The 26,852-nt window shown below is 54.4% G+C and overlaps 1 protein-coding gene across 2 annotated transcripts in view; it reads left to right on the top strand.

The window, feature by feature from the left end:
- Positions 1-21,553, top strand: part of CACNG3 (calcium voltage-gated channel auxiliary subunit gamma 3) — a 52,527-nt gene extending 30,974 nt beyond the window's left edge. Inside the window, exons 2-4 of one of the 2 annotated variants that reach the window (XM_019750202.3) lie at positions 14,182-14,265; positions 16,727-16,867; positions 20,797-21,553. In XM_019750202.3, coding sequence (XP_019605761.1) covers positions 14,182-14,265; positions 16,727-16,867; positions 20,797-21,308 — 737 coding nt within the window. In that variant the 3' untranslated portion in view covers positions 21,309-21,553. The remainder of the gene's footprint in view (positions 1-14,181; positions 14,266-16,726; positions 16,868-20,796) is intronic. The other variant, XM_088801151.1, reaches the window with a different exon arrangement.
- Positions 21,554-26,852: the final 5,299 nt, after the last annotated feature.

The raw sequence follows: 26,852 nt of genomic DNA, 5'->3' as shown, positions 1-26,852 counted from the left end.
GGCCAGAGGGGCTGCTGGGTGCCTGTGTGTTAGCGAAGTCCCGAGGAGGTGACCCTGGGCTGGCAAGGCTTGGTTCTTCCCTCAGCGCCCTCTGGTCACGTGGGGTCTGCAGATGGCCCTGCCCTGCAGCTGCCCCTCTAACCGGGCCAGGAGCTCAGAGCGTCCCCAGTCCTGACCACACGGATTCCCCTGCAAGACGTAAAGCTCAGTGTCCCCTGCTGTTACGATCTTGCGGCAGTGCCAGTGTGGTACGTTTGTCCCGCTGATGAAGCGATCCTGAAACATTGTCGCTCACCAAATGCCCCGCATCGTTCTGGGAGTGGGAGGTTTTGCCTACGGCCCTTTGCCCCGCCCAGGGTCCCACATCGTGTTCAGTCGTCACATCTCCTTAGATTCCTCTAGACGGTGACAGTTTCCCAGACGCCTGGTGTTTGACGACCACGATGATTCTGTGAAGCACTGAGCAGGTGTCCGTACGATGTCCTTCCATTCAGCTTCTCTGACGTTCTTCTCATGGCCACGTCGGGCGTTATGGGGCTTTGAGAGGAAGACCACAAAAGTGCTGTCCTCGTCACATCGTGTCCAGGGCTCACGCTTGCCACGTGACGTGTCCTTGTTGATGTTGACCTTGATCGCGGGCTGAGGGCGTGTGTATCGGGTTTCTCCACCGTAGAGATACTCTCCCCCCCTTTCCAGCCGGTGCTGTTGGAAGGAGGTTTCTGTGAACGGCCCACAGCTCGTGCCGCCTCCCGTGACAGTGGAGATATGCTGAAATCATTCAGACTTCTGTACAGGACGAGACTTGTCTGTTCTCCCCCGTTTACTCACTCACTCACTCATTCATTCATTCATTCATTCATTCATTCATTCATTGATACAGCGTGACTCAGATCTTCATCCAGGATTGATTTTGTCACTCGGGTTGTTCCACTTTGGGCCGCTAGGAGCTGTCAGGGGGCTCGTGTCCTTGGGACACACTCCATCTGTGTGTGTCGTGAGCACCTCGTCCCGTCCTGGCCTCCAGGTGCTCCAGGCTCATCCTGCCCTCGTCCTAGACGGCGTCCTCCAAGGAACGCTGTTTCCTTCTGTTTCCTGGAGAATGGGGTGGGAAGCCCAGGCCTGGGTTCTGGTTACTTCTGCTCTTGTCTCCGGGCCGGCTCGGCACACAGCGCTTGGAAATGTACGGATCCTAATACGTGAAAGGCGTCTGGCTGATGCCGCCATCATGCCTGCCACAGACTGTTTTGGGGGGTGGGGGCAGGTCAGGAGGGGGAGCCGTACCCCACCGAACCTCCTTACTGCCGACCGGGTTTTAGTGAAGTTGGTTGCCCACACGCAGGATGAAGGGACACATCCTAGAATAACAGTTCTCAGCTGTTGGAGGGACTTGCGGTCCTTTGTGCTCGAAGAGATCAAAATCTGAACGGACTTGTGTGCACACCTCACCCTCTCTGAGAACCCGAAGCCGCTTTCATCGAGGAGGAAAGCTGTGTTATTTCCAGTTTTTCCCTCGCTTTGTGGAGTCCTCTTCCGAGCTCTGACTGAGGTCTTTTATCTGAATGGCTTCCAAAGTCCTTTTATGTCCCAGATAGAAAGCTGTCTTTTGTCCCCAACCTGTGGATCTGGGGCCTCCTGGGGCAAACAGTGGCTCTTGAACCTGCATGCAAGCGTCACAAACGCGGGTTCCTGCAGAGCCAGGAGGGTTATATCCAACGGGAGGGGTCACCAGGGCCAACTGGGGGTCCCGCAACCTGTTACAGAAAGGTGGGCCCACTGTTGCCAGGTCTCCTGAGTCTGGGGAAGAAGCCAGAGATTTAGACTCTTGTGTGATCCCTGCAGTTCTTGAATCTTGGCTAGAATGAGCCGTCTTCCCCAAACGCTGTAGGAGGCGCTGTCCTCTGGCCATGACCTGCAGGACCCCAGTTGGCAACCTCTGTATGTGCACTCTCTTATTGATGCAAAAAAGCATAACAGTTGGGTTATGTGAGGACCCATGACCAACTTTCTGTAGGAAAAATGGGGTCTCACATGCTAAAACTGCCACTGGGTCTTTCTGTCTTGCAAACACGTCGGCATTTCTTTCTTTCCTCACCCGATGAGTTTCCAGACAAGCTGGAATCTGGGTTCTCGGGAGGAGGAGGAGGGTTAAGGCTGGAATGCAGCGAACCACTGAGTCAGGCAGCTTTTCTGTGCAGTGTGGGGAGAGGTGTGGTGCCCGCAGCCCAGCAGGGTCACAGCGGGTGTGTGGGCCCTGAGACGGAAGGTCTTTCCCTGAGCTTTCCTGGCTCGGGGCTCTTTTTTACAGGGGTTGTTGAGGGTGTCGCCCAAGGCAGGGAGTGGGGCTGGGCGATCGTTATGCAGCCAGCAGGATGGGGTCTCCAGACGGAAACCACGCTTCCTTCATTCTTCTTGGGATGCAGCCTGTGCACCTTCACCCACGAGAGCACGATTAGGTGGCCACAAGAGTTGAGACATTAGTGACCATTTTCGTACAGTTTAACACAGCTGTGCGTGCTTCTGTCTCCTTCCCTGCAGCTGCTCTTCTGTTCTGTTCTCCACGGTCCCCTGGTGGGGGCATGGATTTGGGCATGAAAGTATTGCTGGGGGCAGTTGTTCCGCTTGGGGGAGTTCTCAGTGTCTAGTGCGATGACAGAGAGGGATTTCAGATTCAGTTACATCGAGGAGACGCTCCGGACGGAAAGCTGTTATTTCTACTTTTGTTTCTCACTTTGTGGAGAACTCTTCCGAGCTCTGGCTCCGCCAGTGCCCAGGGCCCCTAGGATCTCAGGCAACAAGGAAAGCAAGGAAATCACCAGCCTTCCCTTGTATTTTTGTTCACTTCCCTGGCTCTTTTATCCCGCCTGTGCTTTTTCCGCCCTGTAGTCTGGGTAAACTTTCGACACCATCCTTAAGATCTGCTATCTTTCTGCTTAATGCTGTCTGTCGGCTTCCGTGGTGCTTTAAAAATAAGCCTCCTGGGCCGGCCGGTGGCTCAGGTGGTTGGAGCTCCGTGCTCTTAACTCTGAAGGCTGCCGGTTCAAGTTCCACATGGGCCAGCGGGCTCTCAACCACAAGTCAGTCCAGGAAGGGATGTGTGGACTGACTCAGCTGTCCATTCCCTTCTTCCTGCGCTGACCGCCACCCCTCAGCAGCACCTGTAATTGATAGCATTTATTGAGCGTGTACTATGATCCAGACCATGGGCGTGCCGCCTGGAGCACACCCCGGGGCTGGGAATGTTGTTCTCCCTGTTTTACAGAGGAGGAATCAGGTTCAGAGAGTGTAATTCACCCAAGGTCACACAGCCTGGGAGGGGGCTGGAGCAGTAACCCCACCCCCACCCCACCCATTCAGGGTCTCGGGGCCCCTTGGGCCTCATCCATCGTTTAGGGCGTCATTAGCAGGCTCAGCCTCCTTGTCACTCCTGGCAAGACACCCCCCCCACCCTCCGTCTGTCTGGGCTACACCAGCCCCTGGAACACGCCCCATGCCTGCCCCTGTCAGTGCCCTTTCGGGGACAAGACTCCTTCCAGCCCCAAAGCCCAGCACTCTGGGGCCCTCTGAGCCCTGAGCGCTCGCCGCCTGTTCTGAATGGCTTTCCTCTGTGGGTCTGTGCCCTCTCCCCATGAGACGAAGCCCCGGCGGGAAGGTCATAGCCTGCTTGCCCGCGTCCCCCACGCACCCCGCATGGCACATGCTGTCCGGCTGCTCACTGGGGCGACAACTCATTGATCCATCTGTGGTTTCATTCTGCTCTGGGCACCTTCCCAGCCCGTGTCCCAGCAGCTCAGCTGAGACACCCTGAGACTTCACCCCACCCCAGGAGGCCCCGAGCCCCCTACCCGGTCCCGGCTGTGCCTTGTCTGCCCTTGGCTTTTGGGCGTAAGTGACAGCTCTGCCCAGGTGTCTGGCGTCCCCCAGGGTCTGGAGGTGGTGGCCCCATGGGGAGTGGAAACAAACAAACCCCAGCTCAGCTGCTAGGCTGGGTCACCCTTGGATCGCTTCCCTGATGGGGAGTGTTCTCCCCAGTGAGGTGTGGATAAAAATGCACGTGTAACATATTTAGGGTAACAGGGAACATGCCTCGTAAAATTCCCAGGAAGTAGGGCCAGCTTTCCAGACTGGGAGTGGGAGATGGATGAGTGAATGAGAGTGAGGGGTCCCACAAGTGACCCCCAAGGCTGCGTAGTAACCATCACCATCATTACTGCCCGCATAGCCTAAGTCCCTCGGACGTGCTCAGTGCTTTGTTTTTCTTACCTCATTTAATCCCGCGGAGGAGACTGAAGCTTAGCGATGCTGAGAAATGTGAACAAGGTTGCACGTGCAAGAAGGGGCAGAGGTGGGTTTGGACTTGGGGTTGGCTGAGTCCTGAGCCTGAACTCAGAACCCCCGAGGTGTCCCACCAGGCTGGCTCTCTCTCTCTCAGGCCGTTGGACTAGACCCGTGATCGCAGAGGGATCGGGTCTGGGAGGCGGGGTGGACGGAGTGTGGAGGAGCCGCTGGTCACATGTGGGTGAGACCAGCCCAGGCAGGGCCACTGGAGAGAACAGGTCTCCTCGCTTTCGCTGGGACCGTGGGGCGACTCCGACAGAGTGAGGTCTGGTTTTGGACCTGCAGTGTTTGCAGGTTTGGAAGCCTGGAGAGAAACTGCACACCCCAGCACCCTGGGCGGGGCCGTCTGTGTTTGTGGTGGCGCCAGTGGCTGGGAGCAGGTGAGGGGCTTCCCTCAGGGAGCACTGTAGGTGGGGTGGGGGTGGGGGGCGTGCAGAATAGATGCTGGACCAGCAGCATCAGCGTCTGCTGGGAAACTTAGAAATGCAGCGCCCTCGGGCCCTGCCCAGACCTGCCCGACCAGAGCCTCTGGGAACACGTTTAAGGAGCCCTCCAGGGCTCTCTGCATCCCCTGAAGTTTGAGAAGCACAGCCCTCAAGGAGGGCTCCTGGGACGTGGGCTCCAGCGACCCGGCCTCTGCGTTTCTTGGTCACCCCGCCAGGATGCTCTCCCCCTCCTTGCGTGTTCAGCTCGGACCTCAGCTCAGAGGCTCCTTCCAGATGCTTCCCTCCCCTCCCGCTGCGACTGTGCGTGGCTGTCATGGCACCTGTTTATTTCCTTCATCCCTGTTCCCCAGGCAGTAATGAGCTTGTTCCTTCTGTCTCTCCAACACCAACAAAGGCGAGATTCACCCTCTGACCCTCTGCATCCCTGGAGCCATGCTTGGTACTCAGCACATAGTAGGTCCTCATTTGAACAAATGAATGAGCAAACTGCAGCTTCCCACCTAGACCCCAGCTCCTCAGCCCCCCCACCCCAAGCTACCACCCCTGGTTATTATACAATGGCTCCTTCAAAGCCAAGTTTCCAGCAACACAGGCTGGACGGTCTTGCAGCTCAGGAGGAAATTTCCTGTACAGGAGGCGTGGCAGGGACAGGGTGGCTTGGGGCAAATACTGGCTGCTGTCATCACTCCAAGGGCAGCTGTTAATGCTGCCTCTTGAGGCATGGTAAGTCAGTGCCGGAGGGAAGGGCGTTATGTAGCCCCTTCCTTCTGGGGGGGCACCCGACAGTCCCTCCTGCGGGAGGCCCCCAGGCTGCCACGCTTCCGGTGACACCTACCATGGCCCGTGCCTGGTACGGGTGGTGGGATTAAACAACATCTCAGCACCAGGCAAGGAAGCTATTTGCTCTTTAGTGCACAGCATCGACCTAGCTGGGGTTTCATGACAGTTTTGTTTTCATGTTTATTTTGCAGCGGCTTTCTATTTCTGGCCAGCGGTCCTGGTTTCCATTTACAGTTAGGTATAAAGTCTCCTTTGAAAACAAATTTCGGGTTTGTTTGTTTGCTTGTTTTTCAAGTGAGTTGACTTAAAGAGGAATATAAAATAAATACTAACCCATGTGATATAAATATATGGAGAAAGGCATAAAGACTGGGGGCGCGTGCGGTTGGCTGTAGCTGTACCTGCCGTCGCAGACTTGTGCTTTCCAGGACGCAGAATGTTCCAGATTTTAGAAGAGCGCAGGGTGCATTTACCAGAGATGGTTTAGCACCTTAGTTTTTCAGCTCAGCTCAAGGTTTTGCCATCCAGTGAGTCCATGCGATGACCTCAGTTTGGCTCCCCAAAAATGACAAGGAACATTTATTGTTTTCAGGGCTTTTTGGATTCCAGAGTCTGTGGACCACAGAAATAATACAGATATGCGTTCTCACTGAGTTAATGAGTATGTTACCAGGCTCCGTGCTTCCCCTAGTGTAACGCTCACGATGACCCTAAGAGTTAAGTGCTGTGAATACACCCAGTTCCAGGTGAGGAAACTGAGGCCTGAAGCACTGAATTCACTTGCCCAGGGTACACAGCTGGTACAGTGAGGGGCCCTGAATATGGAAGCCACACAGGCTGGAGGATGACGGGAGAATGGCCTTGGATGTGGCCGCCCCCGTGCCCAGCCCAGTCCCTGCCAACGACTCCGTCTCTCCTGCTACGGCTTAAACGCTCACATCAGCCTCATTCCTTAGTTAGGTGACAAAGAGGAGACTCCGTCTCCAGGTGCCCCAGCCACGGCCTGTGACAGCTGTGGTCCCATTAGCTCCTCAGAGGAAGGAACCCTGGTCACGCCAGAAACGGCCCAGACAAGCTGTGCGCCTCCGTGGCCACAGTTTCCTTAAGCCTCGTGACCTGCCCTCCCCATCAGACATACTCTGGATTGCCTTATTTTCCCCTCTCATTGCCGTTGTTTTGAACACACAAACTCTATGCCAGGCAGTGATCAGCCAAACATTTTCCTATGTATGATCTCTGTCTTTAGAAGATTTTTACAGGTGACAAATGCAGGGAAATGGAGCCCCCAAAGTAAAACTCATTCATAATCCACTTTAAAAATAGAAAATAAGAGGCAAAAGTCATCCCCTATTCTGCCAAGTTCTATCCCATCCCCAAGTAACCCGTCGAAAGTAACCTTCTCAGCCTTTTCCTGTTGAGGCAGCTCTACGCCCAGATCATAGCCATGACTATTCTATATCTAAACGAATACCTACCTACCCAGTGAGCGATCAGTCCACAAAACAGCCCATGTCCAGTTGCCCAGGTGGTGCACTGCTCAACTCCCGAGGCCGTCATTCACATCAACCGCCTCATATTTAGATTCAGGGGAAAAACCACAGCACCACAGAGGTTAGAGGGAGGCAGCCAGCCTCTTTACTTTGCACAACTAAATCCCAGTGTGGTGTTTGCTCCCAGCGCCAGAACTATTCCTGGATGTCAGGTGCAGTTAATGGTTACCGTGGCAACCGCCCATGCTTAATGAATAGAAGAGAGTAAGCAACGCTGGATAAATGTCAGGGCCCCGGCAGGAATTTGCTTGGGAGCAAATCCGTCAGTGGCTGGCGGTGCTGACCAGCGGAGGTTGAAATGAGCAGCGCAGGGTAGCGGGAGCCGGGTCCAGGAGCCCCTCTCCCCACTTCATTCATCAAGTGAGCAGTCAGAATGGCACGAAATGTCAAAACCATGGGGCTTTCTGGAGAGGCAGTTTAAACAGAGGCTTCAGTTGTGTGGGTTTGATTGTGCGACATGTTTACAGAGTTTGCAGAGGGCAGAAGTCAGCTCAGCATCACGTGTTGAGAGCCTTTGTTGTTTGTTTTCGTGTTGTTGTTGTTGTTGTTTTTAACTCGGGTTATTTTTTTAAGTAAAGGAAGTGCCAAATTAGGATTTAAATAACCTTTGGAAAGACAATGTCAAGAAAATGAGAAGACAAGCCACAGACTGGGAGAACACAATTGCAAAAGACACATCTGATAAAGGGCTAGAACCCGAAATGCACAAAGAACTCTTAAAACTCAACTCTAAGAAAGCAACCTGGTTAAAAAATGGGCCAAAGACCTGAACAGACAGCACATGGGAGAAAACACAGACGGCAAAGAAGCCCATGAAAAGCCGCTCCCCGTCAGGGACATGTCATCAGGGAAATGCAAACTAAAACAGCCAGTCCCCACTGCACACCTATGAGAGGGGCCAGCACCCAGACACTGACCCCGCCAAGCGCTGGGGTGGACGTGGACCCACAGGAACTCTCCCTCACTGCTGCTGGGAACACACCTTGGGACAGGAAGACGGTTTGGCCGTTTCCCACAAAACTAAACATACTCTTACAAAGGTCCAGCAGCCACACATCTTGGTATTTGCCCAAATACTCCTTGGTATTTGGATCCCACAAAACCCTGCACACAGATGTTTATAGCAGCTTTACTCAAAACTGCCCAAACCAGGAAGCAGCCAAGAGGTATTTCCATAGGCGAATGGATTAATGACCTGTGACCTATTCAACAGTGGAATGTCACCCAGCGCTAAGAAAATGAGCTATCGAGTCCTGAGAAGACGTGGAGGAACCTGACACGCCTGTTACCAAGTGAAAGAAGCCAATCTGAAAAGGCCGCAGACTGTATGATTCCAACCCTATGACATTCTAGAAAAGACAACGCTATAGAATCAGTGACTGCCAGGGGGTGGGGCGGGAGGGAGGGAGGGCAGAGCACCGAGGACGTTTAGGGCGGTGACACTGCTGTGTGTGACTCTCCAGTGAAGGGCCCATGTCCCTGCACATCTGTCCAAACCCACAGACTGTGCAACACCCAGAGGGACCTAATGGAAACCAGGGACTCTGGGTGGTTATCTCAGTGCAGGCTCATCTATTGTCACAAAGGTACCTCTGTGGGGAGGTGTGGATGGGGCGAGGCTGTGGGGACGGGGGACGTGGGACGTGGGAAATCTCTGCACCTTCCACTGAGTTTTGCTGTGAACCTAAAACTGCTCTAAAACAGAAAATCTATTTAAAATAGTAACATTTGAACCCCACGCCTCCACACGTTATGTAGTTGTGCCGTTTCCTTACAGGAATGAGAGAATAAACGGAGGGTTCAGTAATGAGGAACAGGTTCCGAGAATGTCCCTTGCGTCTGTCAGCAGGTCCCTGTGACCTTGTGCTGCATTTGGGAACAATGCCACCCGTACATGAGGAGGTTCAGAACCAGGGATGGCCGGCTCTGAGCTCACAGCCGGGGGCAGGGACCTGGGGCTGTGTGACGCTCATTTGTTGGGGGGGCTTCCCAAACACGTCCCCTAGGGCCTCGACCTCAGATCTCGTCAGGTATCTCCTAGACCCTCCAAAGCCCCCGAGCTCCCACCCTGTCTTCCAGCCACGGTCTCAGATGCCCACAGACGATGGTGGCGGGTCCACCTGGCTGCAAAAACGGCCCTGGAATCCTGCAGGAGCCTCGGGTTCTCAGACCACCTAACCGTGCGCCGTGTGGGGCCCCCAGCAACGTGGACTTTTTCCTAACAAGAGTTCAGGTGATTCTTAGGCGGGTGGGTCCAGCATTTCCAGGCACCTCGGGAGGTGTCAGCACCTAAACGCCGCAGGTATGAAGAGGCCACGACCCGCTCCCAGAGCCCCTGCCCCGGCCGCCCCACGTCTGACAACCCGCTGAGCTCCTGACTCCTGTCACTGCCAGGCAGGCTCAAGCCGTGCTTCTGTGTCTCTGCCCCAGTGCCTTAGCTTAACGTGTGCTGGCGCTCTGCCAGCCTCTGCGCCCCAACTCCGTCCTTGTGGGGTGTATGTCAGCATCGCCCTCAGCCCTTCCCTCTGCTGTTCATGGGCAAGTCCAACCCCATCCTGTTTTCCTTCGATTTACTGATGTGGGAAAAATACTCCTGGGAACACGTAACTGAGGACAGCATGACCCCAATTGTATAAAACCATTTGAGTGTGAAAGCGTGGGGAGGGCGAGGGGAGCAAAAGCCTGAAAGGAAATACACAGGGTTATTTCTGGGGGCCTGCAATATGCTGCTTATGTGCATGGCCAAGCTCCCTTTCCGGGGACTGTCTGACGTGTGGTGCCAGCAGCTTCGTGTTCCATGTGGAGTCTTCCTCGGGGAAATTCTTGATTCTCTTTTCCTTTTATATTGCGTCACCATGGCACCAGCGTGCCTCGCCTGGTCCTGACATACGCGCCAAAAACAAGGGCAGTAATAGCTGTGCTTGGCGTTGTACGTTCCTGCCTGGTTAGGGGTCCTCGCGTACAGCGCTGGGGCCAGGGTCGGCCACGGAGACCTCCCTTACTGCCTCCATGAATTCCAAGGGAGAACACCGCAACTTTCTCTGACCATCTTCATTCTGCAGGAGGACACTGAGGTTTGCAGAGGTGGTTGCTGTAGGCATCCCAGGGGAGGAAGGGCCAGGTGGGGACTTGGGCCAACTGGAGAGCTCACCGCCCGCCCCCCTTGTCTCAAGGGGGCTGCTGATGACGGCTGGCTGCATGGAGTGTGGTCACATGGGGACACGGGACAGAGTACCCCCATCCTCCATTTTTAAGGAGAAGCTGCAGATCTGGCTCTCATGTGACAAATCCTGAATTTTAAAGCACAGAAACATATTTCGTTGTTTAAAAATACAATGAAACATGCCCCAAAATACTGCACATTAAAAAAACCAAAACAATGCAAAACATTCCGCAACCCAGATTTGCCCTCGGCACCCGACATGATGTGCTTTCCAAGCGCCCGCCTGGGTTACGTCCTCCAGTCCCAGGGAGGCCCAGACGTCTTGGCGCCTGCCCTCCCAGAATGTGTGCTACCTCGCAGGACAGAAATCTTTAGCTCAGGGATCAGCAAAACGCTTTCTTAGCCGCATGCTCTGCCACAACCCTCAGCCGTTACAGTGTGAAAACTGCAAAGAAATGGGGATGGTTGTGTTTCAATACAACTTTATTTACAGACACAGAAGTTTGAATTCCATATATATGTTTTTACGTGTCATGAAACAATGTTCTCCTTTTGGAGTTTTTCCAAGCAGCTAAATATGCACCACCGTTCTTAGCTCATGAGCTAGGTAGCATTAGACCATCAAAACCCTGCAGCGTTTGTTTCTCCAGGAGCTACGGCATCTGTTGGCTCCAAGTCCAAGTTCTGGCTGCCCAGGCTCCCTTAGGTCAGACCCCTTTCACACTCAGGCACGAGCTAGTTCCTTTCTACCACACGGTTCTGACCTGTCTGTTTCAGCAGGGCTTGCATTCTGGCTTCAGCTGAACCTTTGTTCCTGTGGGATCTTTGATGGAGAATGTAAGACAGTTAATAGAAGGTGGCCCCACAGCCACCACCCTGGCCCTTGTTCAGTGGCCCCCAACATACGAAGTCTGACAGTTAAGTTCACGAACTCGTCCTAGAAAAAGTGCTCCATACCTCACTGCTGAATATCACTACGGTCACCTTCCAAGTACTCCCCTTGGGAAGCTATGCACCGATGCCAGTGCCTAGTCCACCCTTCAAAGCAGTTTTGGAACTCTTTCTGGAACGGCCATCAGAGCTGTCATTGTATTACCCTTGATGTCCTGAATGTCATCCAAATGTCTTCCTTTCAATATTTCCTTTTTCTTTGGGTAAAGAAAGAAGTCACTGGGGATCAGAGCAGGTGAGCAGGGAGGGTGTTCCAATCCAGTTATTTGTTTACTGGCTAAAAACACCCTCACAGACAGTGCCGTGTGAGCTGGTGCATTGTCGTGATGCAAGAGCCATGAATTGTTGGTGGAAAGTTCAGGTCGTCTAACTTTTTCACAGCCTTTTTAAGCAGTTCCAAGTAGGAAATTTGGTTAGCTATTTGTCCAGGTGGCACAGATTCATAATGAAAAATCCCTCTGATGTCAGAAAAGATTAAGCAACATCGTTGCAACAAGTTCGTGAACCTAATTGTCAGACCTGTATATCCTGGGAAAGCATGGTTGGTGGAAAAGCCACCAGTCTGGTTTCATAGCGGTGGATGGACCACAAAATGATCGCAAAGCCACTTGGCAAAGGACTTTGTACAACTCTAAAATGTGTTGGAAGACAGTGCCGCTCACAGTGATGGTTAGGATCCTGTCCTTGGGGTCAGGCAGACTTCACTTGGAGCTGTGTCCTTGGGAAATCCCTTACTTCACTAAGACTCAGTTTTCTCATCTGTAAAATGGGGATCATAATACCAGGTACCTCGTAAGGCTGTTTTGAGAGCTAAAGAGGATAAAACAGGTAAAGTGCATAGGCTGGCATGTGGCATATGGTGTGTGCACACAATGTGTGTGACTTACTCTGCCTTGTTATCCAGCCAGCTGGAAGGGGAGGGGACAAACAGGGACATGGGAATGAACCTCCAACATTGGAACATGTGAACAAAAAGAATGAAGGCCTTTTCTCCACACCAGGGGGGAAGTCATGAGTTTGTCTTTCTTCCAAGCATTTCCTTTAGTCTTTGCGTCTCCTCTCCGGGACGCCCCTTCCTGGTTCCAAGTCCGTTCTTGCCTGGTGAGCAGAGAATCCGAACCAAGAGAATGGGTCTCATACTGCATCCGATTTATTGTGAAATGTCTCTGGCCCGGAGCCTACATATAGTAGGGGTCCAGTACATGGCACTCATTATTACAAGACAAAATATATACAGAATGTAATAATGGCTGCCATTCATAGTGTTACCAGGAAATGATGTCACACCTCAGCTCTTGTCTCCTCCAAGGAAAGAATTCAGTCCAGAGACAGAGTCTGTGCAGCTTAGGACGGCCAGAAACTCATTAGTAAAAGCGAGTATGCTTGAGACACAGAGCCGGCTGACCCGACAGAGGGAAGCACCCTCCTTCCATTGCGGGAGGGCTTTTATCTCTGTGGGCAGAACCGTCTCCCCGGCTCCCCCTCTGTGATCTTTCTCTCTCTGCTGAGGTGTCCCGTCCTCCCTTCTGGTTCCCGGGGTTGTTTCTCAGGGTGAAAACGGGAACCCATCCATTTCCCATGATTTATGTGAGAAGCTCCTTAAAATGGTCCTGAGAAGCTGAGTGTACATTCTGATAAGCGGGGTGGTTTCCCTCCTGCTTCGGCATTTTTCCTTCTTCTGGTGACGTGCCCTGTTCGCCATATCCAGCTGAGCAAGGAAGGTGTTTGTGCCCCAAGGGACAGCAGCTGCCAGGGGCCTCCTGCCCCGGCTGCTTCCCTCCTGCCCCTGCTCACTTCTACCTTCCCACCTGCCCTCCCTTCCCTGTAATGGCAAAGACCACAGACTTGGCAGCTGGATTCCTATACGGATTCCTCCACCTCCATCTGGGACCCCTCAAGTTCCTCTGTGATGCCGGTGGTCTTATCATCAAATGTCAGTGTTAAGAGCCGACGCCCCACCCCCCAGGGCGGTGAACAAAAGTGAAGGAGAGAAGGAACCTTGGGTTTCAGCTGTGTCTGGCCCACTGGAAGCACTTCTCAGTGTCAGCCGTTATCCTGACGGGCCTAGAGCTTTGCAAAAACACCTCATCTTCACAGATCACCTTATTTAATTCGTCCAGGAACCGCTCTGAGAGCCAAGCCCAACCTACACGCTTCTAAGCCTTGGCTGTGCCCCTCACCACCTCAGGGACCAAACAGCCATGCGCGTTCCCTGCTGTGTGTGGTGAGAAGTTCTGAAATTGTTCGCCGTGTATCAGAATTGGCCGCACCAGGAGCTGCCCCCAGAGACTGGGTGGTTGGCCAGTTAACAAACACCCACAACTGAGCGAAGTCAAGCTGATGCTGAGAAAAGAAAAGGAAGGAAAATGCTGACCGTCGGTTTTCCCAAGATGCACGCGGGCGGCTCTGTGTCTCTGGAAAGGGTCAGCCACCCAGCAGAAGCCAAAAAGCTGTGGCCCAGGGCCAGGCGACCGCGAAGGGGACGGTCCTGGGGACAGAGGCTACTCCTGAGTCTCTGTCTGGAATCTATACCCAGGAGTCAGCGGGTCTCAGCAGGTCACTGCTTATGCTCCTCACCCGTGAGTGCGAGCAAAATTCTTACGCCCAGTTTGCTCGTCTGCAACACGGGAAGATGAATGGATGTCCATTCCGCTTCCCTTTCCCCTCACTAATGGGGAGGCAAGGGGGGAAGGTAAGACAGTCGTTATAATGAATGCGTGTGGTTCACAGCACCTGGCTCTTCTGAGCAGACGCCACGGGCAAGCCACCCCTAGGACGCAGGGATGTCCCGTCTTCTGCTTTGGGTCCCCGCGACTGGTCTCCTTGCTGTGCTCTAAGAAAGATGCTGATGGGCTCATCTCAGCACAGCCTGCAACAACCCTGGGGAGGTGGGGGGAGCCCAGGCTGGGCCCCAGAAACCTCTGCTCCCCTCTCAGGACCATGTGTGTTTCCACAGGGGCCTTCCGAGGGGTGTGCAAGAAAATCGACCACTTCCCGGAAGATGCTGACTATGAGCAGGACACGGCGGAGTACCTCCTGCGTAAGTTCCGGGCTCTAGGGCCTCCCGGGACAGGGATGGGGACAGGACGGGGACGGGGAGGGTGCCTGAGGCTGCAACACCCAGCCCTGGAAACGGCTGCGTGCAGAGGAGCCTCGGGGGCCTTGCTACCACATGGAGCCGCCCAAGTGGTTCTGATACTGAAGTTTCTTTCCTTTCAGTGAACTAGAAATGGGAGGGGAAAATAGTAGGTGAGTCCACACGGAAAGGTTTTTTTTTTTTAGTATGGTCACGAGAAAATCTAAGGCATTTCCTCGACTTGAATACAAGTTTTCCCCCTCCCCAGTGGGCTGATTTGAGGTGTGATGGGAGAGGTCTTAGGACAAGACCCGGGAAGCGGGTGGAAATGCAAAGCAAAGCCCACCCCTTTTTCTCTTCCCATCAGTTTCAATCCTACGGGGCAGGGCCAGTGTCTGTGTAGCATTGTCCCAAGGTCACAGCCCAGATATGACAGGGGACTGTCACAAACGCTGCACCCCTGGAGGCCGTAGCGAGTGGTGACAGGCGTCTGGAGGCTGGGGGACCTGGCCTTTCACTCCAGGCTGCGTCCCTTCCAGCTGGGCTGGAGCCGCCCAAGCCGCTTCACCTCTCCATCTCTTAGCTTTCTTTATCTCGTCAGAAATGAGATTCTAATGTCACCCGTCTGACGGGGTCATGAAAATTAAATACACTAGCGCACATTTCACGAGCCCCGGGCCCGACCTGTCAGGAAGCGATACGTGTTCGCTCTTTCTGTTGCCTGCGCTGAGCTAACAACGTCCAGCTGTGGGCAGGTGCCTAATGAAGACCTTAGTGCAGGGCTTTGATGTAATTTACATGTGGCATCTTCAACAAGCACGCGTGTCCAGTTCACGCAAAGGAGGGAATTCTGTGGAGGATTCGAAGGCATTGACTAATTATTGCTATTAAGGCTTGGGTTGTGTTTTTTTTCACGCCTCTTATAAATAAAAACCTCGAGAAAAATCGTCCTATTCAGATTATGCTTGTAACTCATCGCTCCAGAAGACTGTTCTTAACAATTAAAATCATTTGGGGCTCTATTCACGCCTGCTAGTCTGCAGATGGGCTGTGAACCTACATACTCGTACGAGCTTTTCATCGCGTTACGATGTGAGCCGTGCGGGGGTCAACTTGAAAGAAATAGTCATTTTTAAGCTAATTTTTGCAGCATAAACATACCATTTCTCTCTTTTCAGCCCCTATCCATTTACTAGGATTCATCCAAATGCCTACTAGGATGGGTGTATCCCAGCAGCTCAGAAAGATTTAGGGTGCAGAATAAAGGCCACAGTTGGCCAAAGTTTGGGGGACGCCAGAGATGAACTGGGTCCCCTCAAAAGAGAATGACTTTAAAGTCATGACCAAAAAAAAAAAATAAAGTCATGACCAGTGGGGTTTTCCCAGATTCCATAGATCTTTTTTGTCATTTTGTTTCTTTCCTACTGGATGAAACATTGTGACGTTTGCCCTGTTGGAGACTCAGTAGACTGCAGCTTCTATGTTACAACTTAGGACACTGGTTTGGAGTTGTTCGGAGCGGCCAGTTGTTTCTCTGAAGCCACCGCATGTCCACTGGGCTAAACCAAGCCCAGAGTGGACGCAAACTGACTTAGAAAACAGTGGCGGCAGCAAGTGTCCTGCGTGCGGCAGACATGCAGCCAGAGTTCACAGGGGCCGTGCGGGGTGGAGTGGGGTCTGGCCACCAACTGGTCGCCAAAGGTCACCACACTTGACAGGTCTCACAGCACACACTTCAGGGAAACACACCAACACAGCATGAGGCAATGCGCCTGCGTTTTCGGGACCGGACTGCAATCGGGTGGGAATCCTGAGACCAGAGCTGGATGTGGACTGTAATATTTGCAGGGCTCAGTGCCGGGTGAAAATCCGGGGTTCCTGGTGCAAAACGCAGGTGAAAAGGGTGTTCTTTCTCCTGTGATCTCTCTCTCGACTGGCATGGTGTCTCTCATTTATTATTTAATGCCCTTCTCCCTTCCTGCCCAGGACACTTGAGGGGTGAGCGCATCCACTCAGACAGAGGTGCCTGAGGGTTGCACCCAGCCCTGAGTCTCCCTGTGTCCACGTCCAGCCCCCACCCGGAGTGAAGGGTGGCATCGGTCACTGGTTAGGGTGGAAGAGTGGGCAACTGAAGACCCATCCCAAGGAGGCAGGGAGGCGGTGGGCGGTGGGATCCCCCGTGAGTCAGGGCTCCGAGCCCCCAGTGCATGCTGCACTGGCCCATCCAACGTCCTTGTAAAACAAAGTCAACACTAAAATAAGGAGTTGTCTCTGGATGCTGCCTGCCAAGGACCCCAAGCCCAGGACCCCGGCTGACCGCACAGCATCATGCCCAGTGCTGGTCCCTCCGCCGGTATCCCTGTGGGGGGCGGACGGATCCAGGGATGGCTGGGGTGCAGGCACAGCCCTCTTTCCTTCTCCACAGGGGCTGTGAGGGCCTCCAGCGTCTTCCCCATCCTCAGCGTGACGCTGCTCTTCTTTGGCGGGCTCTGCGTGGCGGCCAGCGAGTTCCACCACAGCAGACACAGCGTCATCCTCAGCGCCGGCGTCTTCTTCGTCTCTGCAGGTGAGTACCTGGCCCGGCACAAGAAGTGCACCAACACCAAACCCCAGCCAGGCCCGCGGGACAAGGCGATGCTGTTCAGGTCCCCGCAGGGAACACGCAGGCACGTGTCCGATGAGTGACACGAGTGAGGCCCAGGGGCTTGAGTCAGACCTAAGATGCTGACAGTCGCCTGAAGGACAGTCAGGAGGAGACGGATGGCAAGGTCCGCTCAGAGCAGGCGGGACTGATTGCTGAGAGTGCGTCCGGGCTTCCACACGGGACGGGGCAGGCGTGTAACATGTGACCTGGGAGCCTGGCTCGCCGCGGCTTAGAGGAGGGGTCCAATCTTCTGTTCACAGTTGGGCCTGTTCAGACAGTCTGTGGCTCTTCAAGGTACCTGTTTGCCGGTTGACTATTGTTCATAGCTCTTCAAGCTCTCAAATCCTTATGTTGTTCAGAGCTCCTCTGGGAACAAGGGAAAAACCAGCAGCCCCTGGTGCTCTCAGGGGACCTGGTGTTAGTGGCAGCCCCGACCAGAAGGTGGCCCCGGGCAGCAGGGAGGACCCCAGGAAAGGGTCCTACGCTCTGCCTCCCTCCATTTCCACCCCTCCGCTGCTCTCCTGGTCTTCCCCTTTCCTCTGGGTTTCCACCCTTCCTTCCATCTCTGTACCATCTCTCCCCTCAGTGCATCTGGATGAAATGCTTTCAGGAAGCACAGAACACGGCGGGGCTGGACCGTTTGCTGAGGACCTTCAAGCTTTGCCCAGCAACGGCAGAATGTTTAGTGGAATGGGTGCCGGGGGAGGAGGATGGCTGGTGGGTAAGAGGGGCTCACACTCCTGGATCTGAGTTCTGCTCCACCTGTGGGGCCTTGGGGACGTTACCCATGTGCGGTGACTTGGTTTCCGGGGAGCAGTCATCATACATACGTACTTCCTAGGGCGTTGGAAGGCGGCTGAGCATACAGAGCACAGCGCTGTTTTCTGCTATTGGGAATTGACAGCGATATTGTCCTGGTCCCTCTAAGAACTTTCTCTCGTTCTGTCCCCACTGGCTCCCCTTCTGTGAAGCGTGGAGGCTGGAACTGACTCCAGCAACGCCATCTTGCCCCGGGGTATGGTCACCCCAAAGGTATCTGTGGCCCCCGGCCACGCCCTGGCTGGACACATGGTCACAACGGGCAAACTTGGGGACTTGTGCCGCTTGGAGGCCCGTTCTCGTCTCCAGTGGCCCAATCAGCCCTGGGCTCCGACTGAGCCTGACGTGGTTCGCGGACGTGAGGGTTTCCTCAACAGGCGGTCATTCTCTGGTCCCCAAGGGGATTGTTAGGGAAGACTGTGTCACCAGCAGCGTTCTTCTCACAAGAGGTCTTGTGAGGGAGGATGGCAGGCCCATCAGCCCCATGGGGCCTGGGGGATGTGCGGAAGGTGCCAAAGCCCTGGGAGGAAGCCAGAGGCCTGGGGCTGAATCCTCAACGCCCTGACGCTCATCTCCCCAAGGAACCCGAAGCCCCCCTCCCGTTTCCACCTATAAAATGAAGCATTTGGAGGAGTCAGCGTTCCCTAAGGCTCTTTCTCACTCAACTAGTCTAAGGTTCTGTGTTTTCAGGCAAGCAATCAACAGCCCTTTGTTGAGCACCTACTGTGTGCCAGGCACTGTACAAAATGCTGAAGAGCATGGACTCTGAAGCCAGGCTGCCCGGTGCAAGTCTTGGCTCTCCTACTTCCCAGCTGTGTAACCTCAGGCAGGTCTCTTAACCTCTCTGTGCCTCAGTTTCCGCATCTGAAAAATGGGGGTAGCAATGGCTCTGCCTCTTAAGGCTGGTGAGAGGACTATGAGTTGGCAGAGTGCCGGGAAGTGCCTAGCACACAGTAAGTGCTCAGTACGCAGCAGCCGCTAGTATATACGTTGTTCCATTTCATTCTCGCGCTGTCTCAATTCCACACGTGTGTGCGGCATCCTTGCTAGGGGTCAGACACGGGGCTGCGAGATGGGGACAGCAGCCACCAAAACTAGACCGGTCCCTGCCCTCAGGGACCTGACAGCCTCGTGGCAGGAGAAAGTCACCGCCCACTTACACCTGTTCTTCCTAAGCCTCCTTAGCGAGATCTAAATCCAGCCACGGCCAAGGCACAGTCCTCGGTTCAAATCCCACCTCCACCATTTCCTAGCTGTGCTGACTTGGGAAGTGATTTCCCTTCTCTGTGCCTCAGTTTCCTCATCTGTAAGAGAGGGGTGATTTTTTTTTAAGTGGGCCTGTTGCCACGACGGACTGAGACGGCACCTGTAAAGAAAGCACAGTACGTGGCACACAATAAGTGCCCTGTAAATAAACGCAACTCAGTTCGCTTCCTGCCTCCTCCACCTGATCTGAAATCTGAGCCTCTCTTTGAACCCCCCCCCCACCCCCGCAAGACTTCCTGTCACAGCTTCCCAAACTCTGCCACCCCAATTTCCCTGCTGGCAGAGGAAGTCAGGGGACAACCGCCTTCCGCAAGCTGAAATGTCTGAAATCTGTCCTCCCATGAACACTTAAAAATGCACGTGAGTGCCGCTCTGTCCTTATTATACTCATGTTCATTTTAATATAAAAGAACGTGTCTGCCCCACTAAATCTTCAAGCCGAGCTGACACTCTGGGAAGAGCAATCGCTTTTCATCCTGTTTTTCTGCAGCCTCACACAAGGCTGGCTGTGTCAGCCCCGCGGGAAGAACAGCTCAGTGATTAAGCCTCGCTACCTACCTGCTGGATACCTGTGCAGGGTAAAGCCAGGAGAAACGGAGGCAGATCCTAGCCCCACCCCCAGCAGAAGGTGGTGCCGATGGCGTGGCCAGGGAATCACCTTCAAAACGGTCACTTCCCTTAGTGCCTGTGCACCAGCCGGTCAGCGTGGGCCCTGCTAGGCCAAGCTTCAACGCTTTGGGGAGATCTCGGTGGTCCCCAGGAAGCGTGCGGGCGCTCATGGGATGGAGGGGTCCCAGGAGGCCACTGGAAATAATGATTTACTAACCGGTGCTGGGAACTATAATGGGGGACGGCCTCCAGTGAGCACCAACCACCGTACAGGTGGCGTAAACTCGGAGGCAAGGAGATGCCAGCGGACACACCAGCGTCTCTGAGCCGTTGTTGGCGTCTAGGCCCAGATAAGGCCCTTGAAGCCAAGGCACAAAGAGACACTGCGTCTTGGGAGCGAGCGTGTGAAGACAGTGGTCAGACAGGAGCACAGGCGCCAGCCCGGGCTCCGGGGTTTCTTCTTCCCACTCCCGAGAACCAGTTCCTCTCTGACGCCTGGCAGGCAGCTCTGCCTGTGCTATTCCGTTCGCCCCTGGGGACTCTTAAGTGTGCAGACCATGTCCCCTGGGGAAGCAGCTACCCGGTCCCCAGTTCCTGGGCCTGAACACCAGCTACTCTGAGGCATCACCTAAAGCATCTTCTTACCGTGCAGGTGAGAAGACCAAGGGCCTCAGTAGCTCCACCAGCTGCAGCTGCTGCCCCTGGTGTGTCCACTGAACGGCTGCTCTCACCAGCACCCCCGACTCGCAGGCCGACCCAAATCTCTCCTCTAAGCCTGTTCTCCCTGCTGCCTCTTAGGTTAGCTCAAGATGCCACCGGCGTCCCCACGATCCAGCCTTGCACCCTCATAGGTCATTCCTTCTCTCGCTCCCATGCCAGCCTTCGTCTCCCGGCTTGGCCTTCTTCAGGGTTAGAATCCAGCGCAAGTGTCACTTTGTCAAAGGAAAGAGGCCCGGCCGCTTTACTGCTGTCCCGCCGTATGCATGTCTCTGGTGGCGCCCTCTCCGTCCTTGAGACGTTGGTGTCGCCCGCTGATGGCGCGGGGCTCAAGGGCAGGGCCTGCCTCTCATTCCGCCCGCGCCTTCCTGCGGGGACGGGCCCGGGGCCGTGTTGGTTCTCAGTTGGTTCTCAGCGCGTCCGTCTTCCCCTTCTCTCAGGGTTAAGCAACATCATCGGCATCATCGTCTATATCTCCGCCAACGCCGGGGACCCCGGGCAGCGGGACTCCAAAAAGAGCTACTCGTACGGCTGGTCCTTCTACTTCGGGGCCTTCTCCTTCATCATCGCGGAGATCGTGGGCGTGGTGGCCGTGCACATCTACATCGAGAAGCATCAGCAGCTACGCGCCAAATCCCACTCCGAGCTCCTGAAGAAATCGACTTTCGCGCGCCTGCCGCCTTACAGGTACCGGTTCCGCAGGCGGTCAAGTTCGCGCTCCACGGAGCCCAGGTCCCGCGACCTGTCCCCCATCAGCAAAGGTTTCCACACCATCCCGTCCACCGACATCTCCATGTTCACCCTCTCCCGGGACCCCTCAAAGATCACCATGGGGACCCTGCTCAACTCCGACCGGGAGCACACTTTTCTACAGTTCCACAATTCCACGCCCAAAGAATTCAAGGAGGCCCTGCATAACGACCCGGCCAACAGGCGCACCACGCCGGTCTGAGCCGGTCTGAGCCGCCCTGGCCCGCCCGCCCCTCCCCCGCCCCTCCCCCCTCTGCCCTCCCCCGCCCCCTCTGCCCTCCCCCTCCCTCCCCCGCCCCGCCCCCTGTCCTCCCCGCCCTGCCCCCCTCTGCCCTCCCCCGCCCCGCCCCCTTCTGCCCGCCCCGCCCCGCCCCCAACCCCCCTCTGCCCTCCCCCGCCCCTCCCCCTGTCCTCCCCCGCCCTGCCCCCTCTGCCCTCCCCCGCCCCGCCCCCAACCCCCCTCTGCCCTCCCCCGCCCCTCCCCCTGTCCTCCCCCGCCCTGCCCCCCTCTGCCCTCCCCGCCCCTCCCCCTGCCCTCCCCCACCCCCTGCCCTCCCCGCCCCTCCCCCCTCTGCCCTCCCCCGCCCCTCCCCCTGTCCTCCCCCGCCCTGCCCCCCTCTGCCCTCCCCCTGCCCTTCCCCGCCCCTCCCCCCTCTGCCCACCCCCAGCCCTCCCCTCTCCTCCTGCCCCCCCCACGTTGCTTGGCATGGGCCTCGTGATGGTATTACTACTTTTTACAAAGAGCGGCACCAAATGGACTCAGCCCTCCCGCACACTCTGCCCCTGGCCCTCCGGGTCCTAACCCCTCCGTCCCTCCCACTTCTTCAAGCCAATCCCACGACGCCGTTCCTCTCTCTGTGTATCTGTGCCACGCGTGTTCCTTTCTTCCTTCTCTGCTGGAAGGACCTCCGCATTCTTCCCTCCTTGGAAGAAGACTTGAAGTCACAGGCCGTGGCTTGGGGAGGGGGGGGGTCCCCGAATCCCCAGGTGGGAGCACAGTTGTCGCCATTGTCCACTCACACAAATCCTCAGGACACCACCCGCCCAGGGGGCCCTGGGGGAGGCATTCACCTCTCCGTGTTAGAAAAACATGACCAGAAATCAAAGCTGTCGGAGCCCGAAGCAGCTCATGTAATAAACACTCATGTGATTAAAGGTTTTGCCTTGTGACCGCGAGCGGGCTGTTTTGTTCCTTCTGGGTGCTTGCTGCACACTCAGGGCCCTGCCTCCAGTGCTCGTCTCCGGGCTGGAAGCTGAGCTTGGCTCATGTGCACTCCGGCTGCTAGGAAGGCTTCCCCTTCCCCTCTTGAGGCCAGCAAGGTGCACCCACCAAGGCCAGAGTCCAGGACTCCCTGAATCCCTGGGGGCTACCTCGGGGCCAGCATGTGTTCAAATACCTGGCTTCCCACCCAGTAGCCCTAGGACCCCCAGCAAGTCCACTTAACCTTCAAGCCTCAACCTCCAAAATGGAGCGTGGCACAGCACTCTCTTCTGCGGAGCTGTGAGGCTTAAAGTGTCAGGGGTGAAATGATCAGCACATTGTAAATTATATATATATATATACACACACACACATATACATATGAGGTTAGACAATTAAGTTCGCCAACTCATCCTAGAAAAAGTATACATACCTCACTGCTGAGTATCACTACCCTGTTTCCCTGAAAATAAGACCTAGATGGGCCATCAGCTCTAATGTATCTTTTGGAGCAAAAATTAATATAAGGCCCGGTACTTATTTTATTGTATTTATTATATTTTATTGTAAGACCTGGTCTTATATTAATTTTTGCTCCAAAAGACGCATTAGAGCTGATTGTCTGGCTAGATCTTATTTTCAGGGAAACACAGTACAGTCACCTTCGAAGTACTCCCCTTGGGAGTCCACCTTTCAAAGCAATTCTGGAACTCTTTTTCTGGAATGGCCATCAGAGCTGTCGTCGTATTACCCTTGATGTACTTAATGTCATCAACATGTCTTCCTTTCAATTATTTCCTTTATCTTCCGATAAAGAAAGAAGTCACTGGGGGCCAGGCCAGGTGAGTAGGGAGGATATTCCAATACAGTTATTTGTTTACTGACTAAAAACTCCCTCACAGACAGTGCTGTGTGAGCTGGTGCATTGTCGTGATGCAAGAGCCCTGAATTGCTGGTGAAAAGTTCAGGTCATTTCACTTTTTCACGCAGCCTTTTCAGCACTTCCAAATAGTAAACTTGGTTAACTGTCCAGTTGGTACAAATGCATAATGAATAATCCCTCTGATAAAAAAAAAAATGGTTAGCAACATCGTTGCAAGAATTCGTGAACTTAGTTGTCAGACCTCGTGTATATATATGTGTATGTATATATTGGGGGGGGCAAAAAATGTATACACATGACTTATATTCATCTTTTGTTATCCGTATGTATTGAGTATTACAATTTTAATACGTTTTTTTCTTCCTTAAAATGTGTATACATTTTTTTTAGCACCCTCTGTTTTTAATTTGGGGATAGATTTTAGACAGATTGATATCTGCATTAGCCTGAACTGCTGTAACAAAAACCATAGATGGGCGGCTTAAACAACAGACACTTATTTCTCACGGTTCTGGAGGCTGGCCGACCAAGGTCAAGGTGCCAACCAGCTGGCAGGTGGGTTCTTGGTAGGGGGGCTCTCTTCCTTGTTTGCATATGGCCACCTTCACCCCATGGCAGAGAGAGTCAGTGTGTGTTCTCTCTCTCTCTCTTCTCTCTCTCTCTCTCTCTCTCTCTCTCTCTCTCTCTCTCTCTCTCTCTTCTATTCTTAATTTACAAAGCCACTAATCCCAAGTGCCCAAGCCTCATGACCTCATCTGACCCTAAATTCCTCTCAAAGCCCACCCTCCAAATACCATCACGTAAAGGATTAGGGCTTCATCATGTGAATTTGGGGGACGTGTTGGGACATAATCCAGTCCACAGCAAGCCTTACTGCAGGAGGGTGAAAGCCAACGGGAACTATTCTGTATTGGGGGGCGGGGGCGCATGCTTGGCACAGGCTCTGAGGGTGCTGGGCGAGAAAGTGCAAGGGCTTTTGACGCTTTGACAGCAGACAGCTCAGGAGCTCACTGTCGCCTCTGCCGTCACAGACTATCTGCAGCGCGCTGGTACCCCCAGCACTTCAGGTTCCCGTCACTCAGGGGCAGACCTACGGCCACAGGCGCTCACGGACCTACGCCTGCCATGTGCCAGGCTGTGCTGAGCACTGAACGCAGACCGCGTCCTTTCATGCTCCCAGCAGTGCCCCCACTTACCAAGGAGGGAACTGAGGCACAACTGGTGACGCCACTTGTGCAGACTTTATCCCCACTGTGGGATGGAAGCCCTGGGAAGCTGGCCACGTGCCCACTCACACAGTGAGTTCGATTCTTGAGCACTGAAGTGCCATTTCATGGACACTACGCTCACACACCTCAGGTGATCTCACTGGATCCTTAAAACAACCCTGCGTGCAGTAGGAATTATTATCCGCATTTTGGCAGGTGAGGAAATAGAGGTTCAAGGAGAGTAAATGTCTTGGGAGCTGAGTAACAGGCGCAGCATTTCTGTCCAAGCCTCTGCTTCCTAATTTGACGGACGTCCTCCCCTGACCAGCATGTTCCAAACGTCAGTCATTTGAGTACCACCCTCGTGATGGCCACATTCCACGTCAGCGGTTATTTATCTAATGTTGCCCCCTTCAGTTGACTCGCTTTCTACTTCAATAACTATATGTTGCAAATGAACTTTGTATCACTACGATCAAAAGAAACAGTAGCAAATGCTAACTGGGAAAATAAATACCATGAAAACAACACAATCACGCCTTATTCTAGCTGCGACTCCGAGCCGAGTGTCAGCTGCCTGCCGTTTGTACGAAAGGATATAACCCACATGTTAGAAAGATGCACAAAGCATCCTCGCACCAGCCAAAATGCTTCCCTTGGCTTCATCAGAAGGACCCGCGGAGACCTGGAAAGGGAACAGCTTCCGCACTCTGCGATTTGATGTTCTCTAACGCCCAGCCGGGCGTCATGTCCTACGATCTCATCCCACTTTGGGGAAAGCGGCTGCAGGCACCCGTGGAGAGAGAAGTATCCGCGCGATGGAGCCAGTAGGTGATGGAAACTGTGAGGTGGGAAAGGCAGCCACGTGCAGCCCCGGGAACCAGGAGTTTGTCACAAACTGGGCATCTGGGCAGTGGGTCAGCGATGGAGAGAAAGGTACCAGGGGCTGAACTCACTGGATGCCTGCTCTGGAGACCAAAGTACAAAGCCAGTCCGCAAAAGCCAGAGAACTGGAGGAGAAAAGAAGGCCCCCGGGCCCTGGAAGGAGCCCCCGCACCTACGGCTGGTCCTTGCCAGGCTTCATTTGGCACATGGGCCTTGGAGTGACTTGGCTTGAAGACCGCTCAGCTGGACCCAGCTGGGTGCCCTCAAGTAAATACTCATATCCCCACTCCCGGTTCACAGCCAGGATCCTGGGCAACCAAACCCCTGTGAAGGGTATTCACATCCACTGGGCCCCCATGTGTGTGCCAAGCAGCGTGTCGTGAACGTCTTCTTTTGTCTATTTAATCCTAATATGTGTAGCAGGTACTTTTTTAAACCCGTTGGCTAGATGGCAGGCAGCTCCCTCCCCTGCCCACCCATTTTGGACCCGCCACGTCCTACCGCCATTTTCCTTCCGTGCTTCTCTGTTCTGCCTCCCCCACAGCCGACCTTTCGCCAAGTTCTGTGTCTACCTTTTGAGAGGGGCGGGCAGCTTGTCGTAACACTCATAAAGCACTTGGAAAAGTGCTTGGAGCAGAATAAGCACCGCAGAAGTGCTGGCTCTCGTCCTTGAAGACCGTTCTGAGATTTGTGTTTTTCCTGCTCGGGCCCTTTCCCGCCTAGACGATCTTATTTTCCAGATCGTGTCAACACACACCCCTGCCCTGGTCGGACTAGCGTCCTCACTGTGCTCTGGCTGTGCCTCCCGTGTTCCCAGTTCCCTGCCTTGTTTGGAGAGTGTCACCAATAAGGGGAGTGGAATCACCGTGAGGGACCAAGAACTGTGGTTCTCAGCCCTCATGGCACCTCAGCATCATCGGGGGAAGTTTTCTTCTACAGGCTTGACATTAGATCAAAGTGAAAAGTGCCAAAAAAAAACCCAGAAAAACAAAGAAGAAAAATGGGAACTTCCTCACGAGAGGCAGGATTCGGGGCTTCTCTTGAAAACCAGAAAATCTGGGGAAACTGGGTCTGTCTTCCCGCAGAAAATGAAAAGCAGGCGTGCGTGGCAGCTCCCAGACCTGAGACCGGGCGTCCAGGGCAGGGCCTGGTACCCGGCAGCGCAAGCCCAGGTGAACCTCAGCCTGGGGCTTAACAGACCCCTGGCTGGAGTCCGCCCCATCTTTGCGTGTTCCCTTCCGTCATGTTCCACCCTCTCCCGGCCGCTAAGTATAGCTCGGTTATTTTTGCCACACCAGCACCCTGTCCTTGCCCACACCGACGCTCCTCCTTGGCAATCCTGTGCCCACTCGCACAGCTTGCTGAGCAGTGCCCGCAGTTTGTCACCAGTGGCTTGGCATTTCACTACCGAGCACAGCTGAGTGTCCCCAGCGCACGTGGCGCTCTCACCACATTCCCCTCCAGACCAGTGAGGCAAACGGCACACACAAGGCCAGTCCCAGCACTGACTCCCCACAGTTTTCAATCAATTGATTAACTAACTCCTGACAACCCACCCAAGTCTCTGGG

This window comes from Rhinolophus sinicus, chromosome 10 (genome assembly GCF_057876585.1).
Source record: "Rhinolophus sinicus isolate RSI-liver-muscle chromosome 10, RSI-T2T, whole genome shotgun sequence".
In the NCBI taxonomy this organism is placed as follows: domain Eukaryota; kingdom Metazoa; phylum Chordata; class Mammalia; order Chiroptera; family Rhinolophidae; genus Rhinolophus; species Rhinolophus sinicus.
This window is presented reverse-complemented; position numbering and strand designations above follow the sequence as displayed.